The 18693-nt window shown below is 37.6% G+C and overlaps 1 protein-coding gene and 1 pseudogene across 1 annotated transcript; both read left to right on the top strand.

Annotated features, from left to right (window-relative positions):
* Nucleotides 1-13674: 13674 nt before the first annotated feature.
* LOC140857927 (uncharacterized) lies at nucleotides 13675-14789 on the top strand. The gene is made up of 4 exons (XM_073257339.1): nucleotides 13675-13867; nucleotides 13970-14062; nucleotides 14223-14324; nucleotides 14418-14789. The coding sequence occupies exons 1-4, from the start codon at nucleotides 13703-13705 to the stop codon at nucleotides 14787-14789; spliced, it is 732 nt and encodes a 243-aa protein (XP_073113440.1). The 5' UTR covers nucleotides 13675-13702.
* Nucleotides 14790-16983: 2194 nt separating this feature from the next.
* LOC105044883 (uncharacterized) lies at nucleotides 16984-17973 on the top strand (annotated as a pseudogene).
* Nucleotides 17974-18693: the final 720 nt, after the last annotated feature.

Here is an 18693-nt window from a genome sequence, read left to right as displayed (position 1 = left end):
CTTATCAGATGGGAGATGTACCAGAGATCAAGTTCTGTTATGCTCAAGAGCTGCAAGTTCAGCCTCCATAGTGGTTCTCTAATTCGGATTTCGCACAGCTTGAAAATAGGTATTGGGTTCATTGTGAGTGGTTATAGCTAAAAGAAAGACTCGGTATGCATAATTAAATATGGAATTTGATGTATAGTGAGAAATAAGATAGGCTTTATCCGAAGTTATCGAGTTGGTCGAGGATTTTGGTGATTTAGCCATGACAGAAGCATCGATAATATAATCTGTTAGTCATAAAGGTTGTCTACATTTGCAACATGGTCGACAATTAGGAGCATGGAGGGGCAGGCTAGGTGAGCGAGAGAACAGTAGGCTCGATCTCAGACTGGGTCAAGTTCAGATTCGTTCAGTCCATCGTTGGAGCAGGTTGGGTAAGATATGATGGAGCTATGGTAGGTTGAGCCAATGTTGAGTTGGGCTGAAAAAAAAGTCAACTCTAATAAGCTAGATGGACCAGCTTGTACCGGACTGGATTGGGCCGAAAGAGGGCTAGCTCAGGTAAGTGGGACGGGTTTATTGAAACCAAGATTGGGTTGGACTTAGTGAGGCCCCATTCATTTAGAACCATGTTTTGGCTCCAAAGAAGATCATCACAATTCAATTGGAAAAGCTGATCAGGCTAGTATTTATGAAAAGAAAAAAGTATTTTCATGAAAAATAACATCATAGGAAGAAAAAAAATTTCGGATTTGAAGATCAAAAATATGATATCCTTTTTGACCAAGAAGGCATCCAACAAAAACATATGCATGGGAGCACCGGTCAAACTTATCATGACTACTTTTATGCACGTAGCAAAGACTACCGAATATTCGTAAATGACCGTAGGATGGTGTTTAATGAAAAAGAAGTTCATAGGGACTTTTCTTATTAAGCTTAGAAGATCGAGTTAAATTGATTAAATAAGTGGCAGTTAAAACACATTCACCCCATAAAGTCATAGGTAATTTTGTTTGAAATCAAAGAGCACATGCAACATTAGGAGGCGTCAATATTTACACTAAATGACTTCATTTTGTTGCAGGATTTCTATGTAAGAGGTTTGAGAAATGATCCTGTGTTCTAAGAAAAATGATTTAACGAACCAGTTATGAATTTTTTAGCATTATTACTATGGACTTACTTAATAACACCATCAAATTGATTAAAATTTAAAACATAAGAATTAACAAAGTATTGATAAGCATCAGATTTTTTTTACAATAAATAAATCCATATGGCACATGTGCAATCATCAACTATAATAAGAAAGAAGTATGCTCCTGTGTGTGATGGAGTATGGTACGGTCTCCAAATATCAACATAAATTAAAAATAAAAGAATTGAAGATTTATTACTACTGAGAGAAAAGGATTTGCACATTTGCTTGGCACGATGATAAATACACAATAATTATTTAAAGAATCAAAATATTTATTGACAAAAAAAAGTATTAATTTTAAATTCTTATAGGAATAATATCCTAACCGTGCGTGCCAAACATCAAGAGAGGCAACAACTTTATTGACAGAGACAAACTTTATTATCGATCCCTTGAAGTAGCATAGACTATTCCAGAATTCATGGAGATCAATCAGCTTCCTCGTAGCAAGGTCCTGTAAGACACAAAATGAAGAGAAAAATGAGTCAACACAATTATGGTCGTGTACTAACTTGCTAACGGAAATAAGATTGTAAGTGAAACTGAGTGCATATAGCATTTGTTATAAGGTGATGTTATTGATCAAACAAATATCTCTAAAAAATTTAATGGGTAAGTTTGTTCCATTAGGCAAAGTGATAGGCAAAGGCTCATAAAGAGGTCGAATATTATGTAAAGCGGATCTCCGAAAAGTTAAGTGATTTGAGGTACCACTATCGAGAATCCAAGTATGATTAAAAGAGGGGTTAATGGAAGCCTTACTGGCAAATTTATAGAGCTATTAGTTTTATCTTGGCCAAGAAAGGAAAAGAAGATGCTAATATTGCACGTAATTGAGGCCCGACAGTGGAGAGCCCAGTTTTAGCTGACTGTTCTACAGTAGATAGCTGACTGAGCAGCTATTGTTACGGACTATTGAGCGACGAAATTCGCCTTTGCTCCTCCTCTCTAGTCGCCTTGGCTCTCGTGTAGCCCTTGGGTTGCCAACTGGATGGATATCCATGCAACTAAAAATAATGGTCATGCATGTGACTTATTTTCTTATAATAATCACAACATACACACTTCTTATTCTTGTCACGAGCCTGTCCATCAGTAGAGAGAGCAACCAATGCAGCCACCTCTGATTGTAGAACACGAACTCCCGCAATGGCTCGTTGCTTCTCACCATGAATAAGAAGTGGATATGCCTTATTCATGGTCGAGAGGGGCTTCATGTTGAGTAGCTGGTCACGAAGGGAGTCGTATGAGTTTCTAAGCCAATATAAAAACTAATGCAGACGGTACTCTTCTCTCTCGGTCTAAAGTGTTTCTGCTACTTCACATGAGCACGTGGGTACTCTCGAGTAGATGGTAAGTTCTTCCCATAAAGTGTAAAGTCATGCATAGTAGAAAGCGATTGACATATCATCGTTTTGCCGAAATCTCCAAATTCGAGTCTTCAATTCATGAATGCAGGGGGTGTTGCTTTGGAAGTACCTTTCTTCAAGATCGAGCTAGGTGGCCCGAGTGTTATCTATGAAGGAGATGCTGTTATAGATCTCTGTGGAAATGGAACTGAGGATCCAGGGCATGACCATTGAGTTGCAAGTATCTTATAGAAATTGGTCGGATAATCTATCTGCTGGTAGTTGGAGTGAGCCATCTACGAAAACAAGCTTCCACTTAGCACGTAGGGCTGTGTGCATTACCTTACGCCAGTTGGGATAGTGGACTTCGATGAGAAGGGAAAAAACAATGGCATGGCCTGTGTTATTAGAAGATGAGTTGTAATACGGGGAAGATGGGTCATAAGCCGCATTGAGCTTTACGACCTATGGAATCTAGATGGGATCGATCTCAGTCTCTCTGGATATGACCAATGATGAGATAAGCAATAGTCCGGCAATCACTTGCCGAGAAGGTAATAACACTGATAAAAGAATCTTGCCATATGTGGTGGTAGTAGAAAGAAAATCCGGCAATATCTTATCGTGAGAGAACTAATCGAAAGAGGATGGATCGATTTGCTCTGATACCACGTAAAAATTTGAATATAAGAGAATGATTTTGAAAAGAAATATTATGGAAACTTTTTCTCACACAATATGATGAGCAGATCATATATATTTATAATAAAAAATACATAAGAGATTTAAAATCGTAATCATATAAAGATAGAAAGAAAAAGCAAATGATCATGATCATACAAAGATAGAAATAGATCCTAGCATCTCTCCTATATTCAAAATTTAAAATGTTGCCTAATAAAAATGATAATTTATGATATTTTTGGATAATAGCTTTTGACATCATTCTCTTTGTCTAATCCCTTGGTATTGAAATAGAAGGATAGAATTGGGTATTGCATGATTCTAAATAAACAATGTAGAATAATCTGATATAGAAAGATTTTTTTTTTTTCTAAATTTCAGTTATCTATGATATGTGCATGCATGAAGCAGGGGCATCATATTTTTAACACGGATATCTGATAGTCAACTTTAGTCCAACCAGCCAATTTATCATTGTGGTGATCTTGTGAACTTTAGACATTATTGCGATCAATCCCCTATCGTTTGTCATCGATGAAGAGCACCTGCAAGATAAAGTCCTCACCTACTGGACTTGTGTTCGATGGAGACCCTCCGATGCTTAAGTTAGAAGAGAGTTGGTGAACAGCAGATAAAAAAAGTTTAGAGTGATAGAGTCTTAGCCCAGAATTGCCTTACTCATGCTATTCATTTATCTTCCTTTTATAAATGATTCTGATGTAACTGTCGAGCATGTGGTCCCGTTTTTTATGACGCTAAATTATTGGGCCATAATTATGGAGTTAATGGGTTGTTTATGCCCATTAATGACCGTGACACGTAGTCGATAACCGTTTATAACGGTTAGGTGTGTTGTGAAGATAGACCGACTATATGTCGGTAATAATGAAAAATCGGTAGTTTTGAAGATCCGAATGAGTATCGATCGGTAACTCTAATTCTGATATGCCGATGGTCTTGGGTCAGAGATTAACTGAGTTCTGTTGTTGGTTGATAATAACCGACTGTCGGTCGGTTAGTCGATTGTGAGTCGGCATAATGTGTACATGCAGTTGATGTAGAGTCGAAATCGAAGATCGATTGATTTATCCCAACAGATACGGATATGCAGTGCATGCGGTGCTCTTAGTGCATCCAAGTAAAAATTTTCATCGGTCTTCAATAAGCTTGCGGTGAAACATAAGGATCGACTGCGACAAGCCGTGAACTATTGGGCATGAAACTTGCTCAAGACAAGGAACAATATTGCTAATGTTGTAACGAGAACTCCGGTACTTCGACACCGCACCGAAACTTCGGCTTTGGTTCATCATTTTGAGATGTTGTATGGGCCCATCCCATGTTTTTATTCATGGCTCATGGGATGGCTTAGCGTCCAATGTCTTTTTCTTTTTTGCTTTTTTGCGCCTTCTCTCCCCTTCTTTTTCCTTTTTTTTCGTTTTTCTTTTCTTTTTCTGATGGAATCTTTTATGAAAGAGATGCTCATCGGGTCGGATGCACAGTTGCCATCACCTTCCTGCCCTGCTTGGGTTACAAGCCGGCACCATCAAGCTTGGCCATATCATCGTTCCATACTGACCAACAAAAAGAGTGCCACGTGGGTTTAATAGATTTGGCCGATCCTCCTTCTAACAGTTTAAACGTTTGGACCATGAGTCCGTGACAAATAATATGAAAATTAGATTCATCGGGTGCCACAAGCTTTATTAGTCATATAAATTTCTCACCCGGTTAGAATACTAGAGTCGAGGGGGATCCAAATCATAGACAAGCATCCCTCCCTTGAGTGAGAGCCAATCGTGACAAATGCGTCACAAATGAGAAAGATTATCATAGTCCAGTATTGATCAATAAAAAAAAGATGCTACATGAATTTATTAGCCTAAGCTGATCCTCCCTCTTAATAGCTTAAATTTTTTGGACAATGTGTCTGTGGTATGTAGGATCCACCCGTCATGTGTTTAACAAAGGAAGTAGATCAATTAATTAGAGCATTTATGGATATCAATAATAAAATTAATGAATCAAAATCTTTATATTAATATTAATCATTTTTTAGTAAAGAATATATGCATTACTCGTGGCTGATGCCGGTAATTCATAATCTCCACATGAAATGTACAAGTTATGTCATCTGATGAAATGCTACTTGGCATTTGCAGTGCATCTGATTATTTCGAGACAAATTTAAATGGACAACTGCTATCTCAAGCACTAATAACATGTCTAACGCTTGTGATTGATTCAGGAAAATTATGTACGTTATCCAAAATAAGAATTTTAAGGTTAGATTGTTCAAGAGGAGCACTCAGATTTTTTTTTTGGCCATCTAAGATGGTTGTGATTTCAAGATATTATGACAGCAGCTCACAGTGTGGATGCAGACTTCAACCAGAGAAGGCAGGATGAAAGAACTGAAAATGCAAATAGATGAGCCGGGAGGGTATGGATGTTGAAGGGCTGTCCCCTTTACTCTTACTCTTTTTTTTTGCTTCTTTTTTTGTGTATTTTGCATCCATGCTGGGAAAAAAAAAAGGAAGAAAGCATAGTTGGTGGAGTCAAGATGCAAAATCTACTTTGTTACCTTTTGTAAAGAAAATTGATTCTTGAATCATTCACCCAATCAAACTTGCACACAAACCGGCCCCATCTAAAACCTTCGTTGCAGGCCAGAAAAGAAATCCCCGACAAGTATCGGGCTTTACTGGCAAATGATCCATCTCGACAGAATAATTCCATCTCGTCCACTTATTTTGTTGGACAGCATTTTCTTTTAGACGTGTTCCTCAAAATCCATCACTACAAGAAAACAGTGAATTACCGATCTTTTTTTGCCGACGCTTTTGGAAAGCGTCGGCAGGTTGCGCAGACCTGCCGACGTTTTTAAAAAGCGTCGTTTTTTAACGACGCTTAAAAGCATCGTAAAATTTGAAACTGTCAACGCCGACGCTTTTAGCAAAAGCGTCGTGAAATAAAAACAATACCGACGCTTTTTTACGTCATTATTTAACGACGCTAAAAAGCGTGGTTAGGTTCCTTTATACCTCCGCGCGTGCCCTAATTTATCTACCGCCGCCCCTTCAGTTTCCACCCATTCCTCTCCGCCGACCCCGGCCCATCTCCGCCGCCGGCACCGCACCCACCGTCCACGCGCACACGCCGTCCACACCTCACCACCGTCCGCCGTTCCCCTCTGCTGCCGCGTCCGTCGACGCCCACCCGCACGGTCCAAGCCATCTTCCCCTCCCCACCGGCCCTCCTCTCCTCCCCCCTCCCGGCGGCCATCTTCGCAGGCACAAAAGTAAGATATGTTATTGATAATTATTTTTTTCGACGTAAGTTCAATTTTTTCCTGTGCGATGGGTTGTGGCAGTGGTCTTATGATGTTTGTTGCCAGCGATTGTCTTGTTTTGGTTCATATCATCTGTTGTGTTCAAGCATTTATGGGCATGGTCGAGGATCGAAGGTTGTGAACAGCCGGCGGTGGTGACCAACTAGTGAGAAAATAAAGGAAAAATGCCGAGAAAATAGAGGAAAAAGTACAAAAAAAATAAGGGAATAGGGGCTTTTGCTTTGATTTGGCCAGCGGCCATGGCTTCATCAGCAGGATCATGGAGAGGCCTAAGGAGTTCGGTCCAAGGTTCTGCGTTAGGGGGTGGTGACACCTGTGGCTGGAAGAAGGGGAAAAAGAAATTGGAAAACAGGGGAAGTGGAATAAGACTCTCTTCGGATTGATTCCCAGTGAATTTTCTCAATCGGCGCTGGTGGTTTGAGGCCTTGGAAAGAAGAGGAGCCAAGGGGGAACGGTGAACTTGAAGGGAGAAAAGAGGGGAAAAGAGAGGATGAGGGGCATTGCTCAGTGGTGGAGGCCATGTTTCCTGTTCATTTCCGTTTTTAATTTCATGCTTCATTAAAGAAATTCTCAATTTATTGTCTTGTATCTATTATGGTGAAGAGAAATGGGTATAACACATGGTTAGCCTAGCGAAACAAGGATTATGAGAGATCTTGCCGAAGAAATTATTTTAATGAAAAGACATTCGGTATGGAAAAGGTCCAATTAATTGTACTTATTCGCTATCTGAGAATAAACATGTAATATTTCCTTACATAAAACGTATGTTGTCTAGTGATATTGAACTTTTGCTAGCACAGGGCATGCTTACGGAATGTCCTAGGTGTCATTTGAATGGGTGTTGTAACCCATTTGGCTATGGTTGGCAGCAAAAAAGGTTAGAATGTAGATGTTTTATCTTCTCAGGAAAAAAAAAAATACTGTAAACATCCTAATCTTAAAGAAAAAAACATCCTTAATGCATGCAGTACTTATTCTGTTCATGCAAATATTTTACTATGATTTATAAGTCGTTACAAGATACATAGACCCAAAACAAATGCATGCTTCTAGTTCTAGGGAAATTTGGGCCACAATTACTTTTTACCTTTCGCCGATGAACCACAAATTGATTTCTTTAGCCAATTGCCTATGATTATAAATGCCATCTTCTCTAAATTAAAGTTACACTCCTTGCATTAAGTTTTAACTGAAAAGATGAAAGACAATAAACATTTTTCAAAAACTTGAAAAAAAAAAAAACGTTACATTTTTTCCAATCCTTGGTTCATGGGGTCTCAGTCTTATTTTAAATAAACTACATGCATGATACATGTAGATATCTTGTCTGCCAACAATGGAATTATTCTGTAACTATATACTGAGCTTATTCATTAAAGTTCTGGACACATCTATGTTTCAGTCATATATATATATATATATATAGTTAAATGACAACTAATGAAATAAACATTCCAATGTGTAACATATTCTTCAAAATTTATTGTAACATATTCTTCAAAAAAATGTATAACCATAAATAATTATAATCAACAACATAATTATTGATAATATCTTCAACTATATAAAATAAATGATATAGAGCTAGATCAATTTACAACCACACCCTCTTAGTATCTCTCTATGAGTTTCACCCGAAAATATATAGTACAATTAATTAAGGTTGTGATACATGGTTGAGGAATGGATAATTTCATAGTTTTATGAATCCTGATTGATTGCTTATCTGACATGTGGCGCTTGTTATGTGGCTGGACTCTGATATCGTGTGGCCTACATTATCCTTATCTTTGTGGCTGATGAAGACTAAGCATCTGGATTAAGCTGGGCCAAGTTTCTTTGTCCATTACTCCCCAAGTTAATATCAGGTATTATACTTCTTTTTTCTCTCTTAGTCTCTGTGGATATGGCTATGATCTGCCTCATGACAAGACTTGAAGTAGACTAGCTCTAGAATACATGACAAGATTCATAGTTCTTGCTTCCTTAGCATAACTTTCAAGCAACATTAAATACAAAGTTAGATAACAGGTGATAAAGTTGCCAGCTCATTAGAGGGATGTGATGAAAGATGTCAGGCAATGTTAATTATGAATTAATTTTAAAAAAAATTGCATTGCATAGAAACATAGACCCGTCTTTTGATTAATGTACATATTCTATTGTATCCGTACATTTATTTATTTTTGTACGGGTAAAAGAATTATGTACATTGATCAATTGATTGTCCAGTATGGACAGTTTGGAAAATGTGAGTAATTCTATAGGTCATTACCATAATCAAATGGTATGCTGAGGGTTCGGAATACATTTCGGATGGTATTTTTCTTTTGTTCTTCCTATACGGAAGAACTAAGGGGAAATGCTGCCGAAATTTTTTTCGGCTCTTGTTGCATATCATTTGATTTTGTAATTGACCTATAGAATTAATACATTTTCTGAATGGGATAGGACTTTCTTTACCTATTAGTTGATGATAGCAAGCATTTACTATGTAAACTTTATCTAGCTGTTATTTTTTTGAATTTTATGAAATGACTGATATTTTTTACTCATTGCATTAATATAGATTGTATAATTTTTTTTATTTTTAGATAAATTGCAAGTTCGATCATTTTTATCCTACAATGGATAAAAGTTGGATAAATAAACCAAGGAATAGTAAAGAATATTTAGATGGAGTTCATGACTTCATTAAATTTGGTATGGAGAAAAGTAGTTTGAATGGAAAGATTTTATGTCCATGTCGAAATGTGTAAATAGTTCTTCTTTAGATCCACAAAATGTTGAAGAATATTTGGTATGGAATGGTTTTTTAAGAGGTTATACCGACTGGATTTTTCATGGAGAATCTATGTTGCCATCATCATGTAACCAACCCCTGACTCATTTTGGATCCACTAGCCTAGAAGACAATTCTGCAAGAGATGATGATATAAGGGATTTGATCACAGATGCTTTTGGATTTGATGTTCAAAATTTAGGAGAATCCAGTAGTATACAAGAAACAGTTGGGATGTTTGATGGATATACGCATACGGAACGTATGCATGTTGAGGAGCCCATACATACATCTAATGATGAGACAGCTCGTTATCACACCTTAATGAAAGATGCAGACGAAGAATTATATCCGGGTTGTACAAAATTTTCTAAGATTTCTTTTTTTGTACATTTATTTCATATAAAATATTTGAATGGATGGTCTGGAAAGAGTTTTACCATGCTGCTCAAGTTATTAAAGGATGCATTTCCAGAAAGCACTCGTTTACCACCATCGTATTATGAAGCCAAGAAAGTAGTAAAGGAATTGGATCTTAGATACGAAAAGATTCATAGTTGTCCGAAAGATTGTATATTATATCGGGGTGAAAACGCTAATCAAGAGTCATGCAATGTATGTGGATCTTCAAGATGGATAACACAAAAAGAAGATCGAGATGATGTACTGAATGAATTGGATGCAACGCGGAGTAAAAAGAAACCGGCCAAGGTATTGCGTTACTTTCCTCTTATACCTAGATTGAAAAGGATTTATGCATCATCAAAAACAGCTTCATCAATGAGATGGCATCATGAAGGACGTACAAAGGATGGAATGTTGAGACATCCAGCAGATAGTCTTCAATGGAAAGCATTTGATGATAGGCATCCTGATTTTGCCTCTGATGTTCGCAGTGTTAGGTTTGGCTTAGCTTCTGATGGCTTCAATCCATTTCGGACCCTGAGTTCTACCTACAGCACTTGGCCAGTCGTTTTGATACCTTACAATTTGCCACCGTGGATGTGCATGAAACAATCATCACTTATCTTGTCAATGGTTATTCCAGGAGATAAGGGTCCAGGCAATGATATTGATATTTTTCTACAGCCTTTGATAGAGGAATTGAAACAGTTGTGGGAGGGTGTTGATGCATTTGATGCTTCCAACGGCCAAACATTTAAACTACGGGCAGCTTTGTTATGGACTATTAATGATTTTCCAGCATATGCCAATTTATCTGGCTGGAGTACAAAGGGACGGGTCGCATGTCCTTGTTGTGGAGATTCAACACATTCAATTTGGTTAAAATATGGAGGTAAATTTTGTTACATGGGACATCGTCGATGGTTGGAAGCAAATCATCCGTTTTGATTTCAGAAAGATTTGTTTGATGGTACTATAGAATTGGGATGTGCCCCTATTCCACCTTCTGGAACTGATGTTCATAGACAAATGGATGGCATGAATTACAGCTATGGTAAGCACTCAAAGTCCTCTAAAAAAAGAGGAAGGGATGATGTTGAAAGCTCAGTGCACGAAGGGTTACCAAAGGAAGTCAGTATCAGTACTATAGATGCAGAGGTGTTTCAAGATCCAGACAATTATTTCGAGGATGAAAATGAGGAAGACACACAGATAGCATCTACACAACAGCCAAGTAAATATTTATGGAAAAAACGAAGTATCTTTTTTGACTTACCTTATTGGAAACATAATCTTATTCGGCACAATCTTGATGTCATGCATATAGAGAAGAATGTTTGTGATAATTTATTTGGAACATTTTTAAACCTTGATGGAAAGAGCAAAGATAACATGAAGGCACATCTTGATTTAAAAGAAATGGGTATCCGACAGGAACTTCATCCTAAAATGCTTGCTAATGATAGAATTTATGTGCCTCCTGCATGTTACACAATGTCTGCTCGAGAAAAGGATAATTTTTTGGGAGTTTTGAAAAGTATCAAAGTACCCGATGGATATGCATCAAATATTTCACGATGTGTGCATCTAAAGGATCGAAAACTTTCAAATCTTAAAAGTCATGATGGTCACATATTGATGCAAGATATTTTTCCAATAGCTTTAAGATCGTCATTGCCGAAATAAGTTGTTACAATTGTACTTCGATTATCGTCATTCTTTAAGGCATTATGTTCCAAAGTTATTGATCCTCGGGAACTTGATCAGTTAGAATCCGATATTGCAATTACACTATGCCAGATGGAAAAGATTTTTCCTCCTGAATTTTTCACTATTATGGTACATCTGCTCATTCACCTAGCTTCAGAAGTTAAAGTTGGTGGACCGGTACATTATAGATGGATGTATCCTATTGAGAGGTATTATTACAAACCTTAAATCTTTTGATAATTTTATTAGAAACAACAGCATACTGATATTTTAATAAATATTTAATTCTTGAAGGTATCTTGTGCGTCTTAAAGATTATGTGCGAAATAGAGCCTATCCCGAAGGCTCGATTGCTGAAGCATATATTACGGATGAATGTTTGACGTTTTGTTCAAGATATCTTCAAGGTGTAGAGACTATTTTTAGTCGACCTCGACAGCATAATGACTTTGTGGAGAATGCAGAACTGTATAAGTTCTTAACTGCTGGAAAATTCTTGGGAAGAGCTGAAAGTATTATACTTGATCAAAAATCCTTAGCACAAGCACATCGTTATGTGTTATTTCATAGTGACATAATATCTGACCATCGCAGGTTAGTATATTTAAGAAATAACATCAAAATTTAAATTTTATATTAGATATAATGTTCTAAATGATATATTTATATTTTATGCAGTGAATTTTTAATTTATCAGAGACGAGCCAATCATAACATTCGTCCTAATGCAAGGATTGAACAGCGATGGTTGGTCGAGTTATTCTCTATGTGGCTTTCGAATCAGGTGTGATTTATATTTAATTATGGGATATATTAATTTTTGATACATATTTAATATCAGATAACTCAACTGCACTTCGTCATATCATTTTTTGTTAGGTATCAAAGATGATGGAGACAAATAATTCAGATGAACTAATAGCTCTTGCTCGAGGACCTAACAAGATTGTGAATAGATATAACGGTTTCATAATTAATGGCTTTAAATTTCATACTAGAAAAGGAAAAAATTTAGAAAAATACAGAATAGCGGTGTTATGGTGGAAGCGGATGGAAAATCCTATTATGGTGCACTTAAAGATATCTATGAGTTGGATTATTATGGAAAATTTAAAGTAGTACTGTTTAGATGTGATTAGATAGACATAAACTCACCAAGGGGTTTGAAATAAGATGCAAATAGATTTACACTTGTAAATTTTTCAAGGTTGATACACACTGGTGTGTTATTGAAGGATGACCCATTCATTTTTTCATCTCAAGCTCGTCAAGTATTTTATGTACAAGACGCAAAAGATAAAGATTGGTTTACTGTCATCAAAACAAAACCTAGAGACTTATATGATATGGGAAACCAAGTGGAGGATGATGACGATGACACTTATACACAATGTATGCCCTACAATTTTGTGCCAGCTGATGATTTAAATGCTACGACGACGTTGGTTAGAACAGAATTCGAAGAAAATAATACTGCTTGATTGTTACTGGTAATAATTATTTATTGTGTATATATTTTGCATTAATTATTGTGTTATTTTACTCCATATATTAACTGATTCTACCTTTTATTTATATAAATGCTAGGTGACATCATGCGTCGCAGGGGACGATATGCTGGTGTGCAGTTTCAGTTTTCACAGACAGAGGCCGGTACGTCTTCTTCAGCACAGCAGCCTGAGGCCAGTTCAGCTGCACAGCATTCTGAGCCCTGTCCTTCATCATCAGCACAGCACGATCCTCCTGTTCATCAGCTAGATGATGAGATACACGTGCAGGGTATATATTGTCTTTCATGTAATTTTTTTTTATTTCATTTTATGTATATTTATGATATAGTTACTTTTATGTATTTTTTGCAGACAGATCCGGGAGAGTACGCCCCAGACGCGGATCCACAGTAGTACGAGATGTGTGACAGATGCGTGAGGGCGAGAGGATTGTTGTGGAGTGCAATCAGCTAGGTCAGCCAATTAAGAAAGCTGCCTGCTTATTGACTTCATTTTTGGGGACTGTTGCTCGGAGGCCTCAGCTATGTCCGTTGGGCTATGCAAAATAGAATGACTTGCTTCCAACGTACAAAGTTGAGCTCCTCCGAGTTATAGAGGTAATGAATTGATGTTCATACTGTATATTAATTGTTAATCATTTATATAATTTATTTCATTTAACTTTTTTTTTTATAGAGCAAGTTTGTTCTCCCTCCATCCACTCATGATTTTGTAATGAAGTCTCTCAACTGCAAATGGAAAGAATATAGAGCACAATTGAAGAAGGACTATATGAGACAGGGTATGACAGAGGAGGAGGTTGCTAGAAATTGTCCTCCTGATGTACCCCCTCATCAGTGGATGGAGTTGGTTCATTATTGGTTCTCCGAGAGGGCACAGGTATATTATCTGTTTATTATCTTTTTTTTCTAAATATTTTATAAAAATATTGATTTTTATTATATATTATATATATAACAAGTTCTTTACTTTATTTTACAGACTTATTCTGCTATTGGTAGAGCTGCACGAGCAGCTCAGTCTGTTCCTCATACATCGGGGTCGAAGAGTTATGCACGACTCCGACAGGAGTTTGTATGTTCTTTAAACTTTCATAATTAACTTTTAATTTTTATGTTGAAATATTTATATAACTAATATCATTATGTATCGTGGACCATGTCTGTATCATGATACTCATATATTTTTTTAAATTATTATAACTGTTTGCTTAAAATTAAAATTATTTGTGTAGGAGGATGAGCATGGGAGGGAACCCGGACAAGTGGAGTTTTACCGGATGACTCATACTCATCAGGATGGTACTTTTGTTCGAGATGAGTCGAGAGATTTATATGTACGGCATTATTAATATTATATTTTTTGCAATGATTTAAATTTAATTTTGTTAGCTATTAATGTATAACTCTTGTTTTCAAAAAAAATACAGGAGAGGGCTACATCTCTCATTGCGGAGCGTGACGACGAGTCCGCAGCATCTACGCAGCAGAGCCGTATCGAGGCCGAGGTGTTCACAGAGTTGATGGGACCAGAGCGCTACGGCCGAGTGAGGGGTTATGGAGTAGGAGTCACCCCCACTCAGTTATCTGAGGTTAGTAGATATACGCAGCATGCTGCAGCAGATGCTCAGGATTCACGTGTTCGCAGACTCGAGGCGGAGATACAGGAGATTAGACAGAGTCGTGCCGCTGAGATGGAGGAGATGCGACAGAGCCGTGCCGAGATGCAGGCCATGAGGGGACAGATTGATCGTCTTACATCTTTATTAGAGATGTATGGTTCATCTCAGGTAAACACATAATATTAAATATATATTTTTATATTAATTTAATAATTTATATATTTTTATTTATAGATATGCAAATCATGCTTTTGATATGTTTCTTATAGGCTCTTGGCACATCAGGCACCCGTCGAGATAGCGGCACGTCACGTGGAGACAACGACGACCATCCGCCTGCAGATTGATATTATTTTATTTTTATTATATTTTTATATTTATTTATATTACTCTTGATTGTAATGGACGATTAGTACTTTATTTTTATTTATATAAAATATTATCTTTTGGTTTGGTTAAATTTTCTATTTAAGTTTGCTTTTGGTGTGAATGGTGGTGATTGTACAGGTGTGAATGTGGTGATTGTACAGGTTTATGTTCGAATAATTGATATAATTTCGTATAGGAATGTATGTATTCTTTTTTTTTTTGTAGATAATACCTGTATTTTTTTTTTCTCTTAAAACTTTAACGATGCTTATAAGCGTCGTTAAAATTATTTTAACGACGCTTATAAGCGTCGTTAAAGACAAAAAAGCCGACGCTTCGAAAAGCGTCTTGGTAGAGTGGATGACGCGGAGTCATTAACGACGCTAAAAAGCGTCGTTAAAATTGCATTTTGCGACGCTTTAAAGCGTTGTTAGAAATATATTTAACGACGCTTATAAACGTCGTTAAGACAAGTTTAACGACGCTTATAAGCGCCGTTAATGTTAAATTTTACGACGCTTTTAAAAAACGTCGGCGCTTTTCATCTCCACTCTTACATAGGCGACGCTTTGCCAACGCTTCGAAAAGCGTCGTAAAGCTAAATAGCAACGTTTTAAAGCGTCGTAAAATAACATTAATAGCGTCGTTAATGATCATTTTTCCTGTAGTGCATGCACACGTACATGATCCACTATTGCTCTTCAAACGTGAAATTAACTCATCTCCTACTAATGGCCTCGCAGCAAAGTGCCCAAGGAGAAGATGGCACCAAAATAAGATGCCATCTATAGACAAAGTGGTACATGTGGAGGGTGCACCTAACATTTGGGACCGAAACCCTGTTGCAACCTTCAAAAGGTAGACATGCAACGTAATCCATGTGGCCATGCTCGCACTTATCAATTACCATAAACCTGCTTGTCATCGCCAAGCCACACAGAAGACCATAAAGATTCAAATAAACACGAACAACATTTTTTTCAGTGAAAAAATATAATATAGATCGTACTAAGTCGAGTCATATATGATTCAATCTATCAACCTAATTCTACTTAAGCATGTTTGGTTTGGCATAAATATGTCTGAATCATAAATAGGTCAACCCGTATATTATGTTTATCAATTGGACCAGGTTCAAATTTAGATACCCAACCTGTTTAATCTATTTTGATCTATATCAAATTTGGGTCAACAAAGTATTCAACCTGAGCTATATCCAACTCTATCCATCCGATTTTAATATAATTGCTAAGTGCCATCATCTAATGTAGAACCTTAATTAATTAACAACTAGCCGGCCTAAATCAAGTTGACAACCCCACAAGTATTTTAGAGACAGAACAGCCAATTCATACGGCATGCAGAAAAAGAACAACGTAATATTCTTTCTTATCCGCGGGGCGCAGCCCCCATCATCTCTGCCGTTGCTTTCGTTTCCAAACTGCCTTGAGTTGTCTACTTTCATCCCCAAACTATTTGATGGCAAGCACTTCATTGTCAAACGTGGCTGTCCGGATTAGGACATCGCTTCTCTTGACAAGGGACCAAAGAAATTAATTAGACCGAAGACTTAAGATGCTTAACCCGCAATTATCCCGTAAATCACCAACTACTTTTCTATTAAACAAACACATTAATGTAAAAGTTAGTTTAAATATATGGATTTATTATTTTTCCCCCTTTTCCTCGTATCATGAACGAACGAGTGAGAATTAGAATTAATCTAAATCATGGATGTATCTAATAACCAATTGAATCACAAGATACTTTGGTCCAGACTTCAACCAAACAATTCAAAGGCGAACGTCGACTAATATGGACCCAGTGGCCAGCACAGGCTTTTTCCAGTTACATGCTAACTAAAATGGTTGACAAGTACTTGTCACAGAACATGCAACTACTTAATCCCAACCCTTATTAAACAGATGAATCATGAGTGGTGGTGGTTGGATCAAGCATCATTCAATATTGACGTGTGATCTATAGACAAACCTGCGGTGATAATTTTAGCAATACTTTTATGCCTGAGATGGGAATCAAAGGAACCATCCTGAATTCCTTCATAAGAATCTTTCCATATGACTACCAGCCAGAGCCAGAGAAGACTCCTCACCATCCTTGCATCCAACACAACCAAGCCAGCCATAAACCCCACCTCCCATCCTTCTTACCATCCCTTCCGGCAGCATCTCACACACATGGCCAAGCTCGCTATATATCAAATACCACACTGGTCCTTCTTCTCTTCCTCCTCCTTGTCAATGGTAAGCCATCCAATTCTGTGAGCTCCGTATCTGCTCCCCAATTCGCTGATTGTAGATCAACCACGTGCATGCAGAGATTCCTGGGGCGACCGCCGGTTTTGTTCCCATCGACGTGGTCAGGTTCCAGCCCTTCAACCACACCGACGTGGCCCGCCGTGTTCTAGCGCCGTTCCAGCTGTGCCTCCAGTGCCGGTGCTGCGCGGCCAGCGACCCGAGCAACTGCTCGTCGATGCCATGCTGCTTCGGCATCGACTGCGACCTCCCCAACAACCATACGGTGTCTGCGCCTTCGTGCCCAAGTCCTGCAACTGCACCTCCTGTGCCTAACCAGATGCTATCTCCGCCAGGGGAGAGTGGTGGCTGGCGTTGTTTGGATCGACTTCTAAGATGGAGGTTGACAGAGGCCCACTTGGAATATGATATCCAGGTTTGATCAGGTGTCTCGGTGTAACAGTAGGATTGGTATAGTTTTGAGCGTAGGGTCGAAATTTTACATTGGATTCCTTTGGTGAGCAAGTGGTTGGAAATGGAGATTTCCATGTATATATGAATGACGGAAATTTTTTTCTTCGGGGAAGCGTGCGTGTGTGTTTTGGGGCCTGGGGATGTGGCTTGTTAATTTGTTGTTTCGCGTGCGTGTGGCTTGTTAGGTTGATTCCGAATATACCGTATTTGATGCTGTATTTGGATTTTTTTAGCCTCTAATGACAATTATTTCTAGCTTTGTTGAATGGTTATGTATGAAATATTCAGCAAACTTGCGTGTTTATGAAGTTATTTATACTTGAGGTTTTATCGGCATCGATGGTGAACTAGGCAACCAACGCAAAAAGTCTAGTAATTTTTATTCGGGAAATGCTATGAAAGTTCTCTAATCATGGAGTGAAAATAGATGTTTGAAACTTGTGAATTGTTGCACAGACACTAGTGGCACTGGGTTGTATCTTTTGCACAAGAGAAGGTTTAAGCTTGCTTCACACAAAGCAGCATTGGATCACTCACCAGACAAATCTTAAAGTGATATGAACTCTATCATTCAACCATCTGCACAAATCTCAAAGAAAGCACTTTTTGATCCTATGATGCAAGTCAGATTTGGTGGGTCTTAGAAATTTTTTTGGTGCACTTAACACACTCAACAGGTACCTCAGAGCATACTTTTATTCTATTGGCTTTCAGCTCTTCATCAAAACTAACTCCAAGAGAGAAATTTGTACGACATGACAGGAAGGCCAGATTTAGCCCAACCACTCATATGCAAGTTGATATAACATTAGCCCGAACTATTGTAAAATAAATATCAAGTTATACAAAAAGAGCTCAAAATTTTTAGTACAAAAATTTAAAGTGGAAAAGAAATTGTACTTACTTTTAGCTGTTTTCAAGCTTAGTTGTGCTAAAGTGTATGTCACTCCTATGCTATAAGATGCTTCTAATATAAACAAGCTCCA

This window comes from Elaeis guineensis, chromosome 5 (assembly GCF_000442705.2).
Source record: "Elaeis guineensis isolate ETL-2024a chromosome 5, EG11, whole genome shotgun sequence".
In the NCBI taxonomy this organism is placed as follows: Eukaryota; Viridiplantae; Streptophyta; class Magnoliopsida; order Arecales; family Arecaceae; genus Elaeis; species Elaeis guineensis.
Note: the sequence above shows the minus strand (reverse complement) of the source record. Positions and strands in the feature narration are given on the sequence as shown.